Source organism: Macrobrachium nipponense, chromosome 9, assembly GCF_015104395.2.
Source record: "Macrobrachium nipponense isolate FS-2020 chromosome 9, ASM1510439v2, whole genome shotgun sequence".
Taxonomy (NCBI): Eukaryota; Metazoa; Arthropoda; class Malacostraca; order Decapoda; family Palaemonidae; genus Macrobrachium; species Macrobrachium nipponense.
This window is the reverse complement of record NC_061110.1, coordinates 80,033,998-80,053,448: the sequence shown is the minus strand read 5'-3', so window position 1 is coordinate 80,053,448 and position 19,451 is coordinate 80,033,998. Positions and strand designations below refer to the sequence as shown.

The following is a 19,451-nucleotide window of genomic DNA, read 5'->3' as shown; positions in this document are numbered from 1 at the left end:
CACTATTTCAAGAATTGTATTTCGTCATTTTTCCACGAATATTTCATTATTCTGTCGTTACAATCAAGATACCCTTCAAGAAAATATTTATTTATTGTAGGTATTATTTAATTGATAGATATTTTATCCAGGGAAATTGATTTCAAGAAAATATATATTAATTGCATGTATTATTTAATCAATAGATATTTTATCCAGGAAATTGATTTCAAGAAAATAATATGTTGATTGCATGTATTATTTAATCAGTAGATATTTCATCTGAGTAAATTCAATTCAAGAAAATATATATTCATTGTACGTAGTATTTAATCGCTAGATATTTCATCTAGGTAAATTTACTTTCAGAAAATATATATCAATTGCATGTGTTATTTAATCAATAGATATTTCATCAGGGTAAATTGACTTCTAGAGGCTTCCAGAAAATATATATTAATTGTGTGTATTATATAATTAATAGATATTTCATCTAGGTAAATGATGATGAAGTAAATTTCTGTTATCTCAAAATAGTACAATAATAAGACACTGAAAATTTTGTAAGATAAACCAATGAAATGACGAGAAAGCAAGACCCACTTTAGGACCCTTGAGAGATTTATGTATCCTCAGATTCACGAGTTCCGTTGCTGTAATCCAGGGATGTTGAGTTAAATCGGACAAGGCAATACCATTTTAGTGACAGATTTGCAACAACCACCGTCTCTCTCTCTCTCTCTCTCTCTCTCTCTCTCTCTCTCTCTCTCTCTCTCTCTCTCTCTCTCTCTCCCTCCCAGTGATTGGGTTGGGAGAATATATTCAACATAACAGTTCTTTTATCATTTTCTGTTTATATAAGTAACATGCTGTGAACAACTGTTAAGGCTGTGACAACAGAGGAGATTTTCTTTGAAAATGATTAAGTAAATCTTCCAGTAACATAAGAAGCCATTCGAAGACTCAGAATATTTTTTGCGATGTCGTAGATGCTAGGGTCTTGGAATTTTGCAACATAGCAGATTCCATAGTGGGTGAAAGCTCGTAAATTCATCCATCACTGCTTTTTGCTTGACATCTTACTAGTATATTCCTTTGCATGCTTTACATGTTACACAGATGCAGATTTTAAAAGATCAAGCCCCAAATTTGTTAGTAACGAACTGGACTTTAACGAAATGAACCGATGTGATGCATTTTGTTTAGTATTTGTAAGCGAAATGCAATATCCTATGAGAGGGGTGTGAGTTTTGTCGTAAACTGTTAGGTTGACGAGAGGAGTCCGGATCGGTCATAACATTTGCGAAATTCGTTTAGTGTAGTTGCAGCAAGAGATAATAGTGTCGGAGAAACTTAAGAGAGACACTGGTGTAAATGTAATATGGGATCAAAATGACTGTAACAAACTTCAGAGGGAAAGAGCTGTGTGAAAAATAAAAATATATTGTTCAGTGGTATTCAGCTGAAGTTTATACTGTCTGGACGGATATACTGTGGTCATTCGGATCTAATGGTTTTTTTTAGGACGATTCTCTCTCTCTCTCTCTCTCTCTCTCTCTCTCTCTCTCTCTCTCTCTCTCTCTCTCTCTCTGAGAGTGTGACGTTAATACTTCACCACGACATAGCCTTGTTTTGTCTCTTGCCGGAAAATATTGCTTCAGGCATCATTATTAATGTAATAATAGAACTTTTTATTAAAACCTGTAAAAAAAATGTCTCCACTGTTACCAGTTCTTTGTTTTTATGGTTAACCTTTTTCTTTTTGTTGACATCATGAACAGTAGCGCTGTGAGTTTCTCTGGCTAGCTTAATGCAGCAAGTCACAATAACTACAGATGTCGTAGCATAGCAATGTTTATAATAAACAAGATGGTTAAGCGTGTTCGTTTGTACGGTGTTGTTTTGGGGTCGAGAATATATGGATGCCATGTTTCATCTTCAGTCGCTGTACCAGTTCCATATATTCATAAATTTACGTGGAAATCAGTTTATCTCCTTTGCCAGAGCTCAAACGCTGTTCATGAAATCACTGCACAGATGACTTGTTTCTTGTTTATCCTTGGAGTTGCGTGTAAGCATATAACTTTCTTACAGAAAACTGGCGTTTTTGTAGATTGGTTTGACTTTGTTTTTTACTTCCGGTAACGAATCTGAAAGGAGGTTATGTCTTTTCCTGTTTGCTTGTCGCCTGACCACAAAATAAGGATAGAGTAATCCCTTTCTCTTGAGTATAACTCTTGATATTGTTAAAATGCAGATCATTAAGCTTTTCAGGGACTACTGTCATCATCGGCAGAGGGAATGTACCTAAATCCAGATTTCTGCACGGTTAGGCTACTTATATCAGGTTCCTCACCGTAGAGGGGTATTGCCATCAGTGCATCTCACGCGGTACACTTTAGACATTACTTAAGGTTCTTTGGAGCTTCCCTTCGGCCTCTACCTGCAACCCTCTTGATGCCTTTTACTGTACCTCTGTCCATATTTTCTTTCTTCCATCTTACTTCCCACCTTCTTCGGACAGTAACGTTTAATAGTGCAACTGCTTTGAGGTTTTCCTCTTGTTACCCCTTTAGAACCTTTTTACTCTCAGTTTCACTTTTAGCGCTGAATGACCTTATAGATCCCAGCGCTTGGCCTTTGACTTGAATTTTATATTCCAAGTCCGATTTCAATGTATCAGGTAGACCCGAAATCTTGAGCAAACTGTCTTGTTACGGTTGTGATAACGTTACAGTGAGTCACCAACGACCTTACCAGACCCTCACTAATAATCAGTTTGGGATGGTCATGAATTTATCTGCTGGCCAGCGATGGAAAGATTTAGGTTAAGACTCTCGGATCAGCCGTTAGAATTAACTCCATTATAATCATATTAACCGACTCCTTCCTCAGTGTCCTGTCTGTCGATATTGTTTTAGGTCGTGAAGAGAGAGCTAATGTAACATCTGAAATATAGTGCAGTTTTTCAAGTGTATTTTTTCTTATATGGGCTTCTTTTTCTAGTATGTGTGACGTTGACAGTATAATACTGAAGAGTTCACAGAACACACACACACGCTCACACATATGTAATGTAAATATATATATATATATATATATATAATATATATATATATATATATATATGTATGTATGTATATATGTGTGTGTATATATATATATATATATATATATATATATAATATATATATATATCTATATATATTATATATATATTCCAAGAGGGTTCCAGTAAGACATCAGCTCACATGATTAATTTATTGAGACGTTTCGTGCCCCAAGACATTGGCACATCATCAGTCTGGAATTAAACATTTTTATTTGTTTAAAAACATTAACTAAAATAAAAACTATGATATACAAATATGAATTATTGACAGGAGCTTACTTATAAATACTAAGAGACTACCTATCAGTTCAGAGGAGAATAGCAGAATGACTAGAATCGTGAGGACCGACCTAGCTACACTTCAGCCCAACGAAAAGGGAGTGGCAGAGAGCTCATTGTTTGAATTAGGTGATAGGTGTTTAATGTAAAGTGTAAGATTCCTAATGAAAAAACACATTTTTCTATCCTTACCTCAACAACCCAAGCATCCTTTCCAACAACACTTGAGTCACTTTACATTAAACACCTATCACCTAATTTAAACAATGACGTCTCCGCCACTTCCCATTCGTTGGCCTGAAGTGAAGTTCGCTCAGTCCTCACGTTTCTAGTTATTCTGCTCTTCTACTTTCTCCTGATAGGTAGTATTAGTATTCATATGTTGGCTTCTGTCAATAATTCATATTTGTGTATTATAGTTTTATTTTAATTGATGTTTTTAAACAAATAAACATTTTTAATTCCAGACTGATGATGTGCCAATGTCTTGGGGCACGAAACGTCTCAATAAATTAATCATGTGAGCCGCTGTCTTACTGGAACCCCTGTTGGAATGGGTAGCTGTCTGGCCGCCGTCATTATATATATATTATATGTATCTATGTATGTATGTACATATATATATACATATATAATGTATATATGTGTGTGTATGCGCGCGTGTGTGGATGCTATTACTTTCAGGGATACAATGAAATGTTTCAGGATATGCTTTGAACGCTTTAGTATGTTTAGCTATTCTTATTGAGCTACCTCTTATGGTAATGCAAAACTTTTTTATTGCGTGATAAACAAAAGACTGTTTCTATGTGAAAATCATTTACACTTCATGTTAGCTGTTGGTTGAACTGCTAACCGATTTGGTGTTAACGAAAGACTATTTTAAAACCGTTAAATACATGTAGAGCTTTAGATTGTAACCGTTAGACTTCGAACTCCACGTTCTGTTGTGATGTCATTGATTATTATTATTATTATTATTATTATTATTATTATTATTATTATTATTATTGGTAGTGATAGTGGTTGTGGTGGTGTTGGTTTAGGTGTCGTTTAGTTTAACAATCTGTTAAACGAGAATCTTGCCAGTAAGTACTTGTTCTTTAGCTTTGAAGCGGCGTCAATAACCTCGTCGTTGCGACGCCAGTAAGAACTAGCAAATCAATCAATAGCTTTGAAGGTACAACATACGTTCATATACCTCTTCCTGTTTCTATGCTGCGAAAGTACCTGATGTAATTTTACTTTTACGATTAATTTGAGTACGAAAAGTTATTATGAGTTGTATTTTTTTGTTGTCCTTGTTACAACAACTGAAAAATCTCTGTACATCTCCCAGATGGTTCGTAATCGTAATCTCTTTTTCGAAGCTGGTGTTCAGTAAAATGGGTATGATACGGTTATTCACGCATTCTCGAATTGTAGACATTCATAACTTTAACATAGCACGAAACAGCTATGCCCGTTTGTAGGCAATGAAAATAATCGCCTCAACATAAACATCTTATAGCAAAAATAGAAGAGTTTTCATTTGACTTCCGAAATGTTTTGTATTTCCATAACGCTAAAACCGTCCGTCATATTCAGTGTCAATAGTTTCATCTCATATTCTGAATCTTTCTCTTTCATCGTCTTCATTGTGTAGTCGTCCTCTCTCTCTCTCTCTCTCTCTCTCTCTCTCTCTCTCTCTCTCTCTCTCTCTCTTCCCCTCCCCTTACCCGCTCCCCCATTGTTGTTCTCTGTCCACCAACTCTTTTTTTTACTTTTTTTGTGTCTTTCGCCCTACTCCTCCTCCTCACTCGCTAATTACCCTCTCATTCACTCCTCTACCTCCTCCTGCTTCCTCTCCACCTCCTCCTCTTACCTCCCTAATTAAGCTGCCCGCTCCCCTGTCCTCCTCGTCTAGCTTGCACCCGGACCTCCCCTCTGCCCCTTCACACTTCCTTGACGTTCCTCTTATTCTGGTACTACGTACCCTTTTTCCAAGTAAACCTTTAAGGCTCTCTCTCTCTCTCTCTCTCTCTCTCTCTCTCTCTCTCTCTTCATATTTGGAAACATCATTTCTCAAGACTTTAAGCCTCATATTAGTGCATTTACTCTCTTTCATTCCTTATTGTGCTTCAGAAATACTGCTGTTTTTTATATACTGTTCACCTCTGCGTATTTGGTATTAAAAGAATTTCATCACGTCTTTTGAACCTTTTTCTCATCATCATCATCATCATCATTCTGCATTCTGTTTTCATCCCCCTTCACTCCATTTTTTTCCCCGCTCTCCATCTACTCATTCCTCTTTTTGTGCCACTAGCTGTAGGACTCCCACCATCTACTCATTCCTCTTTCATCATTCGCTGTAGGACTCCGCAGTCACTAATTACTCCGGGGTCCCCTCCCCTTCTTTCCTCATTCAATCCTGTACTTCTGTCTCTCCTCCTTTCTACTCCGTAATTCATACGCTCCCCTGGCCTCGTACAGCTTTACCCTAATTATCCATAACCTTCCCTTTCCACTATGGCATTGCTGGAAAAAAAGAATTCTCTTCCGTCGCAGGTCGTTGGACGTCGTCGATATTATAGTGTCGCGGCAGTTCATGAAAATATCAGGGTGACTAACGGACACTCGCATTTAATCGTGTAAGCACGACTAAAGGAGTAGGTGGGGAATTCCTCCAAGGTGGAGAGGAAGCAGGAGGAGGTAGAGGAGTGAATGAGAGGGTAATTAGCGAATGAAGAGTAGGGTGAGAGACACAAAAAACTAAAGAGTTGGCGGGCAGAAAACAATGTGCAGACAACTATGATTGAACAAACTGATGTCTTAGCTTTTCGTTAGTTTCGTGATCAGATCGTGCCAATGTTGCGTCAGTATTGTAAGGTATTGTACACTGTCGTACTATTGTCGTAGATATCGTATAAAATCGTGTAAACGCAATCGGGACCGAGACGAAATCTTGCGCTGTATAGGGAATGACTCACAAAGATTTATGGTGCTTGGTGCATACGTGGGAATCTGCATAAAAATAGGGCAAGTAGGAACTTGGCATAATTTTTCTAGTAATCCTCCACCACGCTCTCTCTCTCTCTCTCTCTCTCTCTCTCTCTCTCTCTCTCTCTCTCTCTCTCTCTCATTACTGTGGTTTTCTTCTAAGTAAGTTTTGGTGTATTTCTCTTTGTTTATTGCGCAAGTCTGCCATGCATTTTACTTTGATTAATTTTCATTTTTTTTTTTTTTTTTACGCTTTTCCGATTTTGTCATCTTCTGAAAATCCTATATTTCATCTGGGAGTTTGATGTTTACAAATGAGCTGCCCTTTTTACATCTCTCTCTCTCTCTCTCTCTCTCTCTCGTCAAAAAGCTTAGAGTTAATCAATCACTCTTTCTCTCTCTCCCATATTCCATTCTATTCCTTCCATTTATCACGCGGTCTTCCGTTTTTCTCTTTCCCTCTTTCTTTACAGTCTCCTGTTGCACGGTGATGATTTTTTTAGGGTGTTTTATTTGTACTTTTCATGTGATCAATCCATCATCATTTTTTCTTGGGATGAATGTGTTTTCGTAGTTCATCGAAATGAAAAGTTTGTGTTCTAGATTTTTCTAGCGAATCTCTCTCTCTCTCTCTCTCTCTCTCTCTCTCTCTCTCTCTCTCTCTCTCTCTCTCTCTCTCTTTTTATATAAGTTCGCATTTTACATCTCATTTTACAAAAAGAGATGTAGCAAAATGTGCCATTTAAGAAGCATCTGTTCATCGTTCAAATATAGGAAACGTATTGCAACTTTGTGTAATTTATCTGAGTTCTCGATAACTATGAATGCCCAGTTTGGAAAGTGTGTGATGGTTCAAAAATCTTGAACAGTTTTTGGTAGTTTCGGAATATAATACTAGTATAGAAAGTTAACCTTTTATGGTATTGAGCTGCTCTTTTTTTTTTCTTTTTTTTTTAGATAACTATCTCAGTTCTGTTCCATCCTTAAGGAAAGTCATCATCATAAATTCTCTCCTGATTTATCGCATCAGGGATATCTTTTGGTCGTTTGTTTTTCTGTCGGTAGCATTTTTTTTTATTATAGAATGTTCATACGTATAATTTCATGCTGTACTGAATTCAAATTTCGTCAGAATGAACATATTTGTCTTCTTTTATGTGAACACGTTATTTTGGCAATAATTTCGTTTTGGAAAGATAATTTTAGTCTTTCATTTTTCTGTGTTCTTTGAAAATTAATTCTTCCTGAGAGTGTATTCAAATTAATTTTCCAAGGGGAGTTGCCAATTTTGGGTTATTATAATTATAATGATGTACCATGGTGTTTATTATTACATGTGAATGGGGTCTAAGCCTCTAATTTACCTTTTGAATTCAAGTTCACTTCACACTAACCTTTTTATCCACCCCACCCAAAAAACAGGTTTTATTCATCATTTGGCATTTTCATAGTCTAACCTCATGTCTTTTCAAACTGAACCAGCGGTTAGTTTCCTACGTCTTCATTTACAAAAATTAACAATGTACAAATTCTAGGAAGCTAGTACTTAAATTTTTTTTAATTACAAAATGGAACTCATTATCACTTATTTTTCTGTCGCATTATGCACTCACAATTATTTTTTACACTTCCATGAAAATTCGTGCACTCGTAGATTCGGTGACCTGAACAAATCCAGGAACCGAGAGCGGGGGGGGGGGGGGAGGGGGGGGGGGGGGGGGGGGGGGGGGGGGGGGGGGGGGGGGGGGGAAATTTTCCCCCTCGCGAAGAAGTTGAGTTTTTCCTTCGGTTTTTCCCCCTCTTTGTACGTTAGCCCTGTCCGTGAGAACACGGACTATTTGCGTGCCACTTAAGAACACTTGCATCCACTCTGTTCTTCTTGGCTCCTCCACACTACTTGCCAACACTTCTTTACAACACTTCGTGATTTCGTATTATTATTTCCCCTTCCTGATTTCAACTTTTTATTTAGATTTTGTTTTATATACGTATTACTCTTGACCGCTGCCGTCTTTTATGGTTTTCCTTGCAACAAAACGTGGCCATACTTTTCAGCTGTTTCCCCAGCTTTTTTTTTTCATTGGTATCTATCTTTTCTTTCTTGTATGTGTGCTATCATTACACTAATATCGATTTCGGTTACCTGCTCTGTTTCAGTCTATTTGATGTACACCAATTTGCTCTTATCACGGCGTAATGGAAGTATAATAATGGTACTTTGGCTCTTCTTTTTTATTTATTTTTTATTTACTATTTTCCAGACGCTATGATTCCAGTGCCTTTGTGTGTGTCTGTGTGTCTATGTTTTTTCGAAAATGTCATTTGATATCGAATTCTTTCTACTTTAGGAATAACGGACACGCAAAAGGAATGATAATTGATAAATGCCTTTGCCCCGGCCTTTGGTTCAGATAGGGAAAAAAAAAGCAGACTTTGACCACTCGGCTATCAAGGGCTGAAGAACTCATTAGTTTGATTCCTTTGGAGTAAGTTATTCTCAAGTTTTAGAAAATTGTATATTAAATTATATTTGTGGTTTAGAATTTGTATTTATGAATATTAAAATTTAACCTTGCATGGCAGACAAATATAAGTAAATAAATAATTGAATATATATATGCATAAACATTTAGTATATATAAAATATTAATATACATGTATATATATATATATATATATATATGATGCATATACATATATATATAATACACTTACATGGTAAAAGAAAAGAAATCATGTCCTTAATTACATTTCCTGTCATTTCACATTCAGCACTCTCTCTCTCTCTCTCTCTCTCTCTCTCTCTCTCTCTCTCTCTCTCTCTCTCTCTCTCGTCAGTTCCTCTTATTCATATTCGCCATAAGTAGAACACACATCTATATTACCTCCCACACCAAGCATTTCCCCTCTTCCACTTTTCACGTCACACTAATATCTCAAGAACTAAATCTCTTTCCTGTTATTTTTCTCAGTTCCCCATGCACTTCTCGCTATCCATTTTATCGCTATTTTTCTCTTTCTCCTATATTTATCTTTTTTTATACAGTATCTTTATATACTATGTTTATAAGTTTTCTCGATTCCCCAATTGATGTCAATAATCTTCATGTTCATGTTGCACTCTTAAAGCATTTTTTTTCTCTATGGGAATGGTCTAGAAACATGCACATCCAGTCTCTCTCTCTCTCTCTCTCTCTCTCTCTCTCTCTCTCTCTCTCTCTGAACACAAAAATGCATCCACACCATTTTTCTTCATTTGTGGAATATGTGAACACAGTAAAAGACCAGGAAGTGTCGTCCTGTTTTGATCGTGTTAACCTTAGCTTCATATTTTTGCCTTTTTCTGTTTCTTTTGCCTTTTTTTTTTTTTTTTTTTTTTTTTTTTTTTTTTGTTTTTTTTTTTTTTTTTTTTTTTTTTTTTGCGCTGTAGTCCTTCGGTTTTCTGACCATCTTCTGTTTCAGTTATTTTTCCCTTCGGTTTCATTTTTTTTTTTTTGGCGCTCGTTTTGTGTTTTCCAAAGCATTATTCCAATTTTTGATTGGTTTACGTTACATTTACCTTAATATTTGTTTATGTACATTTTCGTGACAAGTGTCTTAAATATTTTTCACATTGTTTATTATGATGTTTTCCTCATTTTTTTTATGATGTTGTTATATATTTTTGTTTTGTTGTACCCTACACATATTCATATCTTTCCTAAGTCTTTTTTTTTTCTCATCCTTTTCTAAAGAGGCTATTATATTATTATATATCACATGTAAGGAATTGAAAGACTCTAAGTGAAATATATGAAACCAGTGGTTAAAAAGGTGAACGATGAGTAAACGTAAACTTAAGCTTGACTCGAATGCGCATTGGACCACACACACACACACACACACACACACAATACATACATATATATTGATGTATAGATATTTATATATATACAATATATCAATTAAGTTTCATGTACATATATATATTATATATATATATATATATATATATGTGTATGTAGTGTGTGTGTGTGTGTGTGTGTGTGTGTGTGTGTGTGTCCAATGCGCATTCGAGTCAAGCTTAAGTTTACGTTTACTCATCGTTCACACACACACACACAATACATACATATATATAGATGTATATATATATATATGTGTGTGTGTGTGTTGTGTGTGTGTGTGTGTGTGTGTACATGCATATATATTGTATATGTATATATATATACACATATATATATATAAATTATATATATATATATATAAAAATGTTTGTGTGTGTGTGTGTGTGTGTGTGTGTGTGTGTGTGTGTGTGTACACTATACAGGTTCTAAAAATAGAACTGTAATGGAAGGAAGGTACCGTACTGTGATATTCGCTGGAAAAATGTTACAGTGCAGCACATGTTTATAGAACGTGCACGTTTTAACTGTGACAGAAAGGCTAATTCACCCTTTGGCAGGTCCATGAATGAAATATTACGGGCAGTTAACACAGCAGAAAGAATGATGAGCTTTTTAATTAGAATTTTATCGCTTGTTTTAATCGAAATTGACAAAAGTTTTCAATTGAAATAAAAAAATATATTTATTATGGAATTTTGAATTTCCCACCAGAAAGCATTGAATAAGTGTGTTGCCCCAATGCTAACCTTTTAAGCAAGAATTGCATAATGCAATCCAGTCCACTTGCTCCGTTTCCAGTTTTTGTTCCAATTTTCATTTGTCAGCAGTATCCATTTTTTTCCCTCAATCATCCCTGTTATCCGCTCTGCATTCTATATTTTCCAGCTTTGTTTTTTATTTTCGTTTTTTTCGGTAATTGTATTTCGTTCCCTCATACGCGGTTTCGAGGTTTACATCAGTTTATCTCATTTCTCTATTTTTCAGTTTTCCGTCTTTATTTTTATTTCTTCAGTTTTCGTTGTTTCTTTTTAAATTTTAACGATTATATTTTTTTAGTTGTGTTTATTTTCTCGTTTCAATCCTTGTTTTCTGTATTGTTTTATAAATTTTGCTTTCGTCCTTTTCTTTTCTAAAAAAAAAAACTTCTCCCTCTGGGGTTTTCCAAGCATCGATTCCTTTTTCGTCATATTCTTTATGTTTCATTAAACACTCGTTTTCGCGTATTTATTTCTTTGGGAAATTTATTTCCTTTTTACACTTGATCCTTGTCCTTGTCATATCCATTTGTCAGTATTTTCCATTTTCTTGTGATATTTTTATTCCTGCGTCGATTTCCGCTGTCTCATGTTTCCCGTGTCATCTTCTTTCTGTTTCTTTATTTTTTATTTTCTTATTTTTCTTTAATGGTCTCTCCCTAATACTTTTCCGCCTTGCGCTAGATCTCCTCTGTCAGGTTGTACGTTACTTATTTGCCATTATGTCTTGTTTTCAGTAATTCATAGTTTACGTTTTTATCCACTTTATATACTTCTGACAGCTCAGGGTTTACGGTATTTATTATCCGTTATTTCCTTTTTTCAATAATTCATGCTTTGCATTTCTCTCTCTATTTAAGTCTTGCATTTCTTATTAGTATCCTGCAAAAGAATACGGCTGTCTTTCTGTCCACCCTCAGATCTTGAAAAGTACTGAGGCTAGAGGGCTGCAAATCGGTATGTTAACCATATACCCTCCAATCATCGAACTTCCCAAATTGCAGTCCTTAAGCCTCACGAGTTTTTATTTTATTCAAGGGTACAGTTAGCCATGATCGTGCGTCTGGCACCGCTATATGTACCAAGAATACAGGTCACCACCGCCGAGCTGTGGCTGAGAGTTTTATGAGCCGGTGCTGAGCTTCATAGGCCATGGCTGAGCGTTATATGTTGTATACAGAAAACTCGGTTCGGCACATTTTTACTTTTATTTATAATAGTCTAACTTTTACTTCTTTTTTTCTTTTCCATGCGTAACTAACATTTACAGTCTAATTTTTACCTTTTTTTTATGCCAAACTAACATTTATAGTCTAATTCTTACTTCCTTTTTTTCTATACGTAACTAACATTTATACTCTTAATTTTTACTTCTTATTTTCTATATACTCTAATTTTTACTTCTTATTTTCTATATACTCTAATTTTTACTTCTTATTTTCTATATACTTTAATATTTACTTCTTATTTTCTATGCGTAACTAACGTTTATAATAGTCTAATTTTTACTTCTTCTTTTTTTCTTTTCTATGCGTAACCAACATTTATAGTCTGATTTTTACTACTTTTTTTGCTATGCGTAACTAACATTTATAATTGTCCAATTTTTACTTCTTTTTTCTATGCATACCTAACATTTATAGTGTAGCATTTGATTGGCCCTTGTTCTCAAATTGTCTTTTTTTTCGGCAACTGTTGCAGACCCACCCGAAGTGGAATTACGCCTGGGGGCGCCTCTGAAGGGATCGGTCGTGAAGGAGAACTCAAACCTGTATCTCACCTGTCACGTCGATGCCAATCCACCGCCTCACACGCTCGTCTTCATGCATCAGGTAAGGAAGTCTGCATGTTTGGGTATTTGCGCGCTCTCTCTCTCTCTTCTCTCTCTCTCTCTCTCTCTCTCTCTCTCTCTCTCTCTGTTATTCCTTTCGTTAATTGCATGCGCCATATCTTTCCTTTTGCTTAATTTTCATATTTAAATTTATCAACGATGCTTCTTCTTGGAGTTTTGTCATCTTGTGTAAAACTAATATTTCATCCGTTACTTTGATTTTTATGAATGAACTTTAAGTTTTTATACCGCTTTTTGTTGCTGTCATTTTTCCTTCTCTAAAAGCATCTCTCTCTCTCTCTCTCTCTCTCTCTCTCTCTCTCTCTTCGGAGCCTTTGGGAGTTTTGAAAACATTTTTTGTTTATATTATTTTTCCAACTTTCTCCCTTTTTTTTCATAGTCGAAATGTAGATATTTTCATCCTTTGTGACGTCAATAGTATTCCCCAGATACGTTAAAAAAAATAGTTACTGCCATTGCCATTTTCACCCTTAAACTGTTGAATCCAGGTTGCAGAAAACAACCCCCCTCCCCCTCACACCTACCTTGTGCAATATCATGCAAACCCACAATCGCTTCTCTTGGGTATTAAACCCTACCCGTTTCTGTTTATATACACAGAAATAAGGAACGACAAGGTGTATGAAAAACTTCTTATAAATTCTTATAACAGTAATTCTGAGTGGATCTGGTTGTGTACTGAAATTCGTTTTGTTAACATTGGTAATTGCAGTTTAGACAAATATGTTTGCTAAGCAATAACTCGAAGAGGGTAAATGCATTGTAGATAACATCGGAGAAAAGATGCTATCGTTAAGGAAAATGTGAAGGTTTGTAACGCAAAAATGCCTACAGGTTAAATCTGAGAATATCTCAGAATGGAAATTTGAACCAGATAGACTGCAAATGATCAGGGTCTTTAAAAAGTGCAATTATGACGTTATTTTGTAGAAAAATACTATTAGGTACTACTGAAAATATGTGAGCTATAGGGTTGTAGAAAAGACTTTTTTATTTTTTTTTTTTATTTCTTGGAAATGATCTTTATTACCTACATTATTGTCCAGCCTTGATACCGGGGAATTATAGAGCAGAATGGAATTGTTTTTACTGCATGTCGAAATTAAATCAATGTATCTATTTAAGGGGTGTCAATGAAAGTCATTCACCGTATACGATATGATAAGTACTCAGTTATGAGAACTTAGAAAAATTGTTGTCATATCTACAAGTAATTATGTTGACTTTGTGCAAGTTAGAGGAGTTTATGATTTTGAGGCATTATTCTAATTCAGTGATGAATGCGATTGCAGACTGGAATCCCTGCGTAAAATTTTCGAAAATTCCTGTGTGAACATCACGGGAAAGAAATTAGGATCAGAAAATATGTATGTAAAGAACAATTCTGAAAGGGAAAGCCCGAATCACATTTCTGAAAAAGAGAGCGGTGTGAATATGTAAATGTGAAGATAATGTTGAGTCCTAATCGATGTAGCTCTAAAAAATATTTTTGTAATTTTGGGAAGAGAGAGAGAGAGAGAGAGAGAGAGAGAGAGAGAGAGAGAGAGAGAGAGAGAGAGAGAGAGAGATTGGCCTCTTTGCAAAGTATTACTTTGAAATTACGGTAATCTGTGAAATTTTTAAGATTTACGGAACCTTGAAAGAAAAAATCTGAGGAAATTTATCGCTTTGTATAAAATTGGGAAAATGTTTGTCTAAGTGCAATCCTCCTGGAAGGCTTGAAAAGGATAACGTATAATGATTGCAAAGGATGTCTGTTGTGTTTAATTTATAATCAGGAATTCTTAACAGCATTAGAAAAAAACTAACACTCGTTATTGTCTGTAAGAACGTTATCACGTGCTTTTTGAATGAAAATGCGTAGCCAAAACAAGAGCTGAAAACTTAAAGAAGTAGCAAGCAAATTGTAAGAATCTACAAAGACGTTCACAAATTTTGACTGAAACCTGGATTGCAGTAGACATTGGCAGATAACTGTAATCAGTAGAAATACCTGGAGAAGTCTTTGAAAAAAAAAATATAATAAAACAGCGACCCTGGCTAGGGATTAAGCTTGGGAAGAGGTACTGAGGGTCGAGATGGTATCTCCGCACCTTAGGGACTTTTCGTACCTGGGTTACGAATCGCTTATTGCTTATGAAGTGCCTTCCGGTGTATGTTATTGCGTGTTTGTGTGTGTTAGTGTATATATATATATATATATATATATATATATATATATATATATATATATATATATATATATATATATATATATGTATATGTATATATATATATCATATATATATATATATGTACTATATATATATATATATATATATATATATATATATTATATATATAGTATAATACACATGTAATGTTATATTTGTGCATCTCGACGTTTAGTTAGGATTTTCAATTAATTAGGATTTAGCAGCAACAAACACGCCCAATTCAGAGAGAGAGAGAGATAGAGAAGAGAGAGATAGAAAATATCTCATCTTTAACTCCTGGGAGGTAAAGACATGATCATCATTCCAGATGCACAGCGCGGATCTTGCAATCTCACTCGAGGATGGTTAAGTGGGAGTGATATGCGTCCTTGAGGCGTCTCGCCTCCGTTGTCGAGAATCCTTGCCGCCCTATGAGTGCTGTAGTACGCACGTCGGACGGGGCCAATTACTCAATCTCAGAAATTTGTTCCATCTATGGCTGACAACGATGTTAGTCTCAAGTACAAATTGGTTTCGTTGTTCTTTTTTTAGATTTTTCCCTAAGTTTTAAAGCCGAAAGTTTCTCTCTCTCTCTCTCTCTCTCTCTCTCTCTCTCTCTCTCTCTCTCTCTCTCTCTCTCTCAATGACCTATGTATTGTGACGCCAGGTTCAGTAGCCGTAATCAGCCTCTCTCTCTCTCTCTCTCTCTCTCTCTCTCTCTCTCTCAGTGGTGGGAATTCAAATGTGTAGGATATTTCTTGTTTTATTGTTACCCAGTTTTTCTAGTTCCATGTTTTGGGATTTTAAAAACTCTCTCTCTCTCTCTCTCTCTCTCTCTCTCTCTCTCTCTCTCTCTCTCTCTCTCTCTCTCTCTCTCAACAATCAGGGTTGCGAATTGAAATATGCAGGATATTTCTTGCTTATTGTCACCTAGTTTTCCAGTTTTCATGTCTTGGAATTTCAGAGAGTCATTCTCTTTCTCTCGTGTGGTGAAACACATAACATATTTCACGCATATTGACTATATTTCGTTGAATGCACAGTAATGCTTAAAGTATCTGTAGCCTATACATCTTTTCCATAATCCATGTACTTTAGAGTTGACATCGCTAAAGTTCCTTTGTCGGCCTAACATGCGCTCATCAGTCAACAGTTACAGACTCCGACAACGTCTTCGTGTGTATCATTGTTGCCTCTAAATTTGCCCACGTCCATCCTTAAAATAGGGTTTAAATAAATCCACGTATGATATACTGTATTGGCGTGAAGACGCTTTCGACTTTGCACCTTTTAGAACTCTAATCGGATGTACTTCATTGTCTGAAAGACGATCTTTTGATACCCTGTCCTATCGTGTTGACGATACTCCTCTACTGCTAACACCGTTTCTAGTGTCATTTAAACACTGAATACCTCAATTGACGATTTTTTCTTCATTTTGCGTGTTATCATTTGTAAATGAAACCGTTGCCGTATTTGAGTCTGTTTGTTGGGCTTAACCCCCACATTAATGTTTATTACCGTAACACCATGTTCTCGTGAGAAATATTTATATCATCGTAATCCCTCATACTTTAAGAAAGCTGTCTTAACTCAAACAATTTTCTGTATAGACTGACAAATGTATCTTTATTGTTCATGAATGGAGAATTATCTGCCAATATTGACCTTTCATGCAACCTTCGCTCAGGACGAGAGAAGGCGAAACTTTGAAAGATTCAAGACAGGTTCTTGGAAGTGATGGATCTCAAGATCTCTCTCATATTAAGCCTGTTATCTCGCAAAAATTGTAGGAACTCACCGAGTGTAAATAATGTTTGTCACTTCAGATGTATAAACACTACGAAGGCAACTGAATGTAAACCTGTGCACTTTTAAATGCTGACTGAATATAACAGTGTATTCTTTACTTTCAACGCAAAATGAATATAAACTCGTATTCTTGACTTTCAAACACGATTCTGATATGAATATCGACTGCTCAGGTGGCCACGGAATAGCACATGTATGAGAACAAGCGCCAGCAGCTTCAAAAATCACACTGCATCATCTCTGGCAACATATTGCAACCCTCGGCAGCTCTTGCACCGTGGCATTTGCGAATATAAAGGAGCGTGTTTACTTCACACTACAGTCATGTCACGCTGAAAAGGCTCCTCCAACCCAAGCCCCTTTTCCTTTCGCTTTTATGCTTTCGAATTGCTTGCAATTTCCCTGAGTGAAGACTGTCACAACCACTTATATTTTTCTCCTTCAGGACGTGTTTTTCTCCTGAAGATGTGGAAATGTTTTACTTTCGGGCTAAGAATTTCATCTAATGGCTGACGATCTGAAAAGGAATTGACGCAAAGGGTACTCGGCATTGTTTTCATTTTCGGGAAAATGTATTACTCGCTACAACGTTTTCAAGTAGCAATTCTGCGTCTCTTAACTGGGAGTTTTTTTTTCTGTTTTACATTTTGTTTTAGCTCACACGCAACCACACACACAAACACATATATATTTATATATTGTGTAAGTATGTATATGTGTGTATATAATATTTATATATATAAACATACATACATACATATATGTACATGTGTGTGTGATATATATTTATATATAAACGTGTTATATAAAGTGTTTATGTCTGTATATATATTAAAGTATGCTCTCTCTCTCTCTCTCTCTCTCTCTCTCTCTCTCTCTCTCTCTCTCTCTCTCTCTCTCTCTCAAATGCGCTTTGAAAATGCTACACGCGAATCGCGGGCTTTCTTTCATCTCTGTGTGAAGCTAATTAAAAGAAATTGATAAAATTGCGCCGCCTTCTATCCAAGGGGAAATGAAAAATGAGCGAAGAAAAAATGGCATAATGAATGTACGAGTTCTGCAATCCGGATCAAAAAGGATTTTTTTTTTTTTCTCTCTTTTTCGGGGAAAGTAAAAGGTTTTGGGTCACGAGTTTTGGTGGGACGAGTTTTCAAGTTTTCCCATCTTGCTCACCGCACCCCCCCCCCCACCCTCACCCATCCCCCCATAACCCTCCACCCCTACCCAGAGCCTTGTGCCCAAATTTTTCCTTCGTGGATTTATTTCTCCTCTCCTGGGAGGAGAGGTGGAAGGAGAAGCCGTTGACTTCTTACTTTCTTCTTCTTCTTCTTCTTCTTCTTCTTCTTCTTCTTCTTCTTTTTCTTCTTTATAAACCCTTTTATCCCTTCCCATTGCCACTTCCGTGTCACCTTCCAGTCTCTGTATCATTCCTTTCCGTTGTATTTATTGCTTCCTCTTTTGTCCCATTTCCCTTTCTCTTCCTCTCCTGCTCATTTTTCGTCTTGCGTTCTTCTTTTCTCTCATCCCTCTTTCTTGTTAATGATAGCCACCATATTCCCCTTATTAACATTTCTTTTAACTCTTAGTAGTAACATAGGCTTTGCCACGACACCGCTTTCTATATTAGAGAGTGAGTTTTTCCTTTGGCTCTCCTTCTTAGGCGACTTTATTCTTAATTTTTTGCCTTTTTACTCTTTGTGCTTTTGTGCTTTTCTATGACACTTTTTATCTTAATTTTTCTTGTTTGATTGACTTCTTTGCGTCCGTGTGGGACACCAGTTAATTAGTTAAGCAGTCTTCTGAATTAAAAAGATATGCCCTTAAGCCTCTTCCTCGTGTGACTCTCTCTCTCTCTCTCTCTCTCTCTCTCTCTCTCTCTCTCTCTCTCTCTCTCTCTCTCTCTCTGGACATATCTTCATATCACTATCAACGAATGAGAAGTATTCCTGTGTGTGTGTGTGTGTGTATTTTGTGTTTGGGTACCTAATTGAAAATTGCCTTTTATTTTTCCCTGAGGGTAAAAAAAGATGGAAGAAGCGTTAAGTTATAAAAGTACGAGTTCTGCATTCCAGATCTTGAAGGATTGCTTGCACATTTTTTTCCCCATTCCTTTCCTCTCACTCCTCTCTCCCGCCTCTCGCTTTTTTTTTTCTTCGTGCCCATTGTGATTTGCGTCTTTGCTTCATTGCAGTCTGCTTCAGTTATTCCTTAACCTCATTCCTTTTGTCTCTATTCTTATTCCATTCAAGTTTCCAAATCCACCTTTCTTATTCGTGGAGGTACCCAGGGTTAGGGGTTAATTCTCTCTCTCTCTCTCTCTCTCTCACACACACACACACACACACACACTATATATATATATATATATATATATATATATATATATATATATATATATATATATATATATATATATATATATATATTAAACGTAATTGCCTAGTCCTTCATCTTGAAAATGTGCATTCAAACAATTTAGTAAAATTTCATTTCAACTGAACTCTGAACCACGCCCCTCCCCCCTCCCAACCCTCACCCACAAACGTCCCAATCTAAGGGAATAGAAATGGGGGGGGGGGGTGGGGGGGGGGGGGGCAG

The 19,451-nt window shown here is 36.1% G+C and overlaps 1 protein-coding gene across 15 annotated transcripts in view; it reads left to right on the top strand.

The window, feature by feature from the left end:
* The window catches only part of LOC135218482 (uncharacterized), a 1,465,909-nt gene that overhangs the window by 1,309,172 nt on the left and 137,286 nt on the right, over positions 1-19,451 (top strand). For all 15 annotated transcript variants that reach the window (XM_064254810.1, XM_064254812.1, XM_064254817.1 and 12 more), the window contains one exon: positions 12,696-12,826. In XM_064254810.1, coding sequence (XP_064110880.1) covers positions 12,696-12,826 — 131 coding nt within the window. The remainder of the gene's footprint in view (positions 1-12,695; positions 12,827-19,451) is intronic.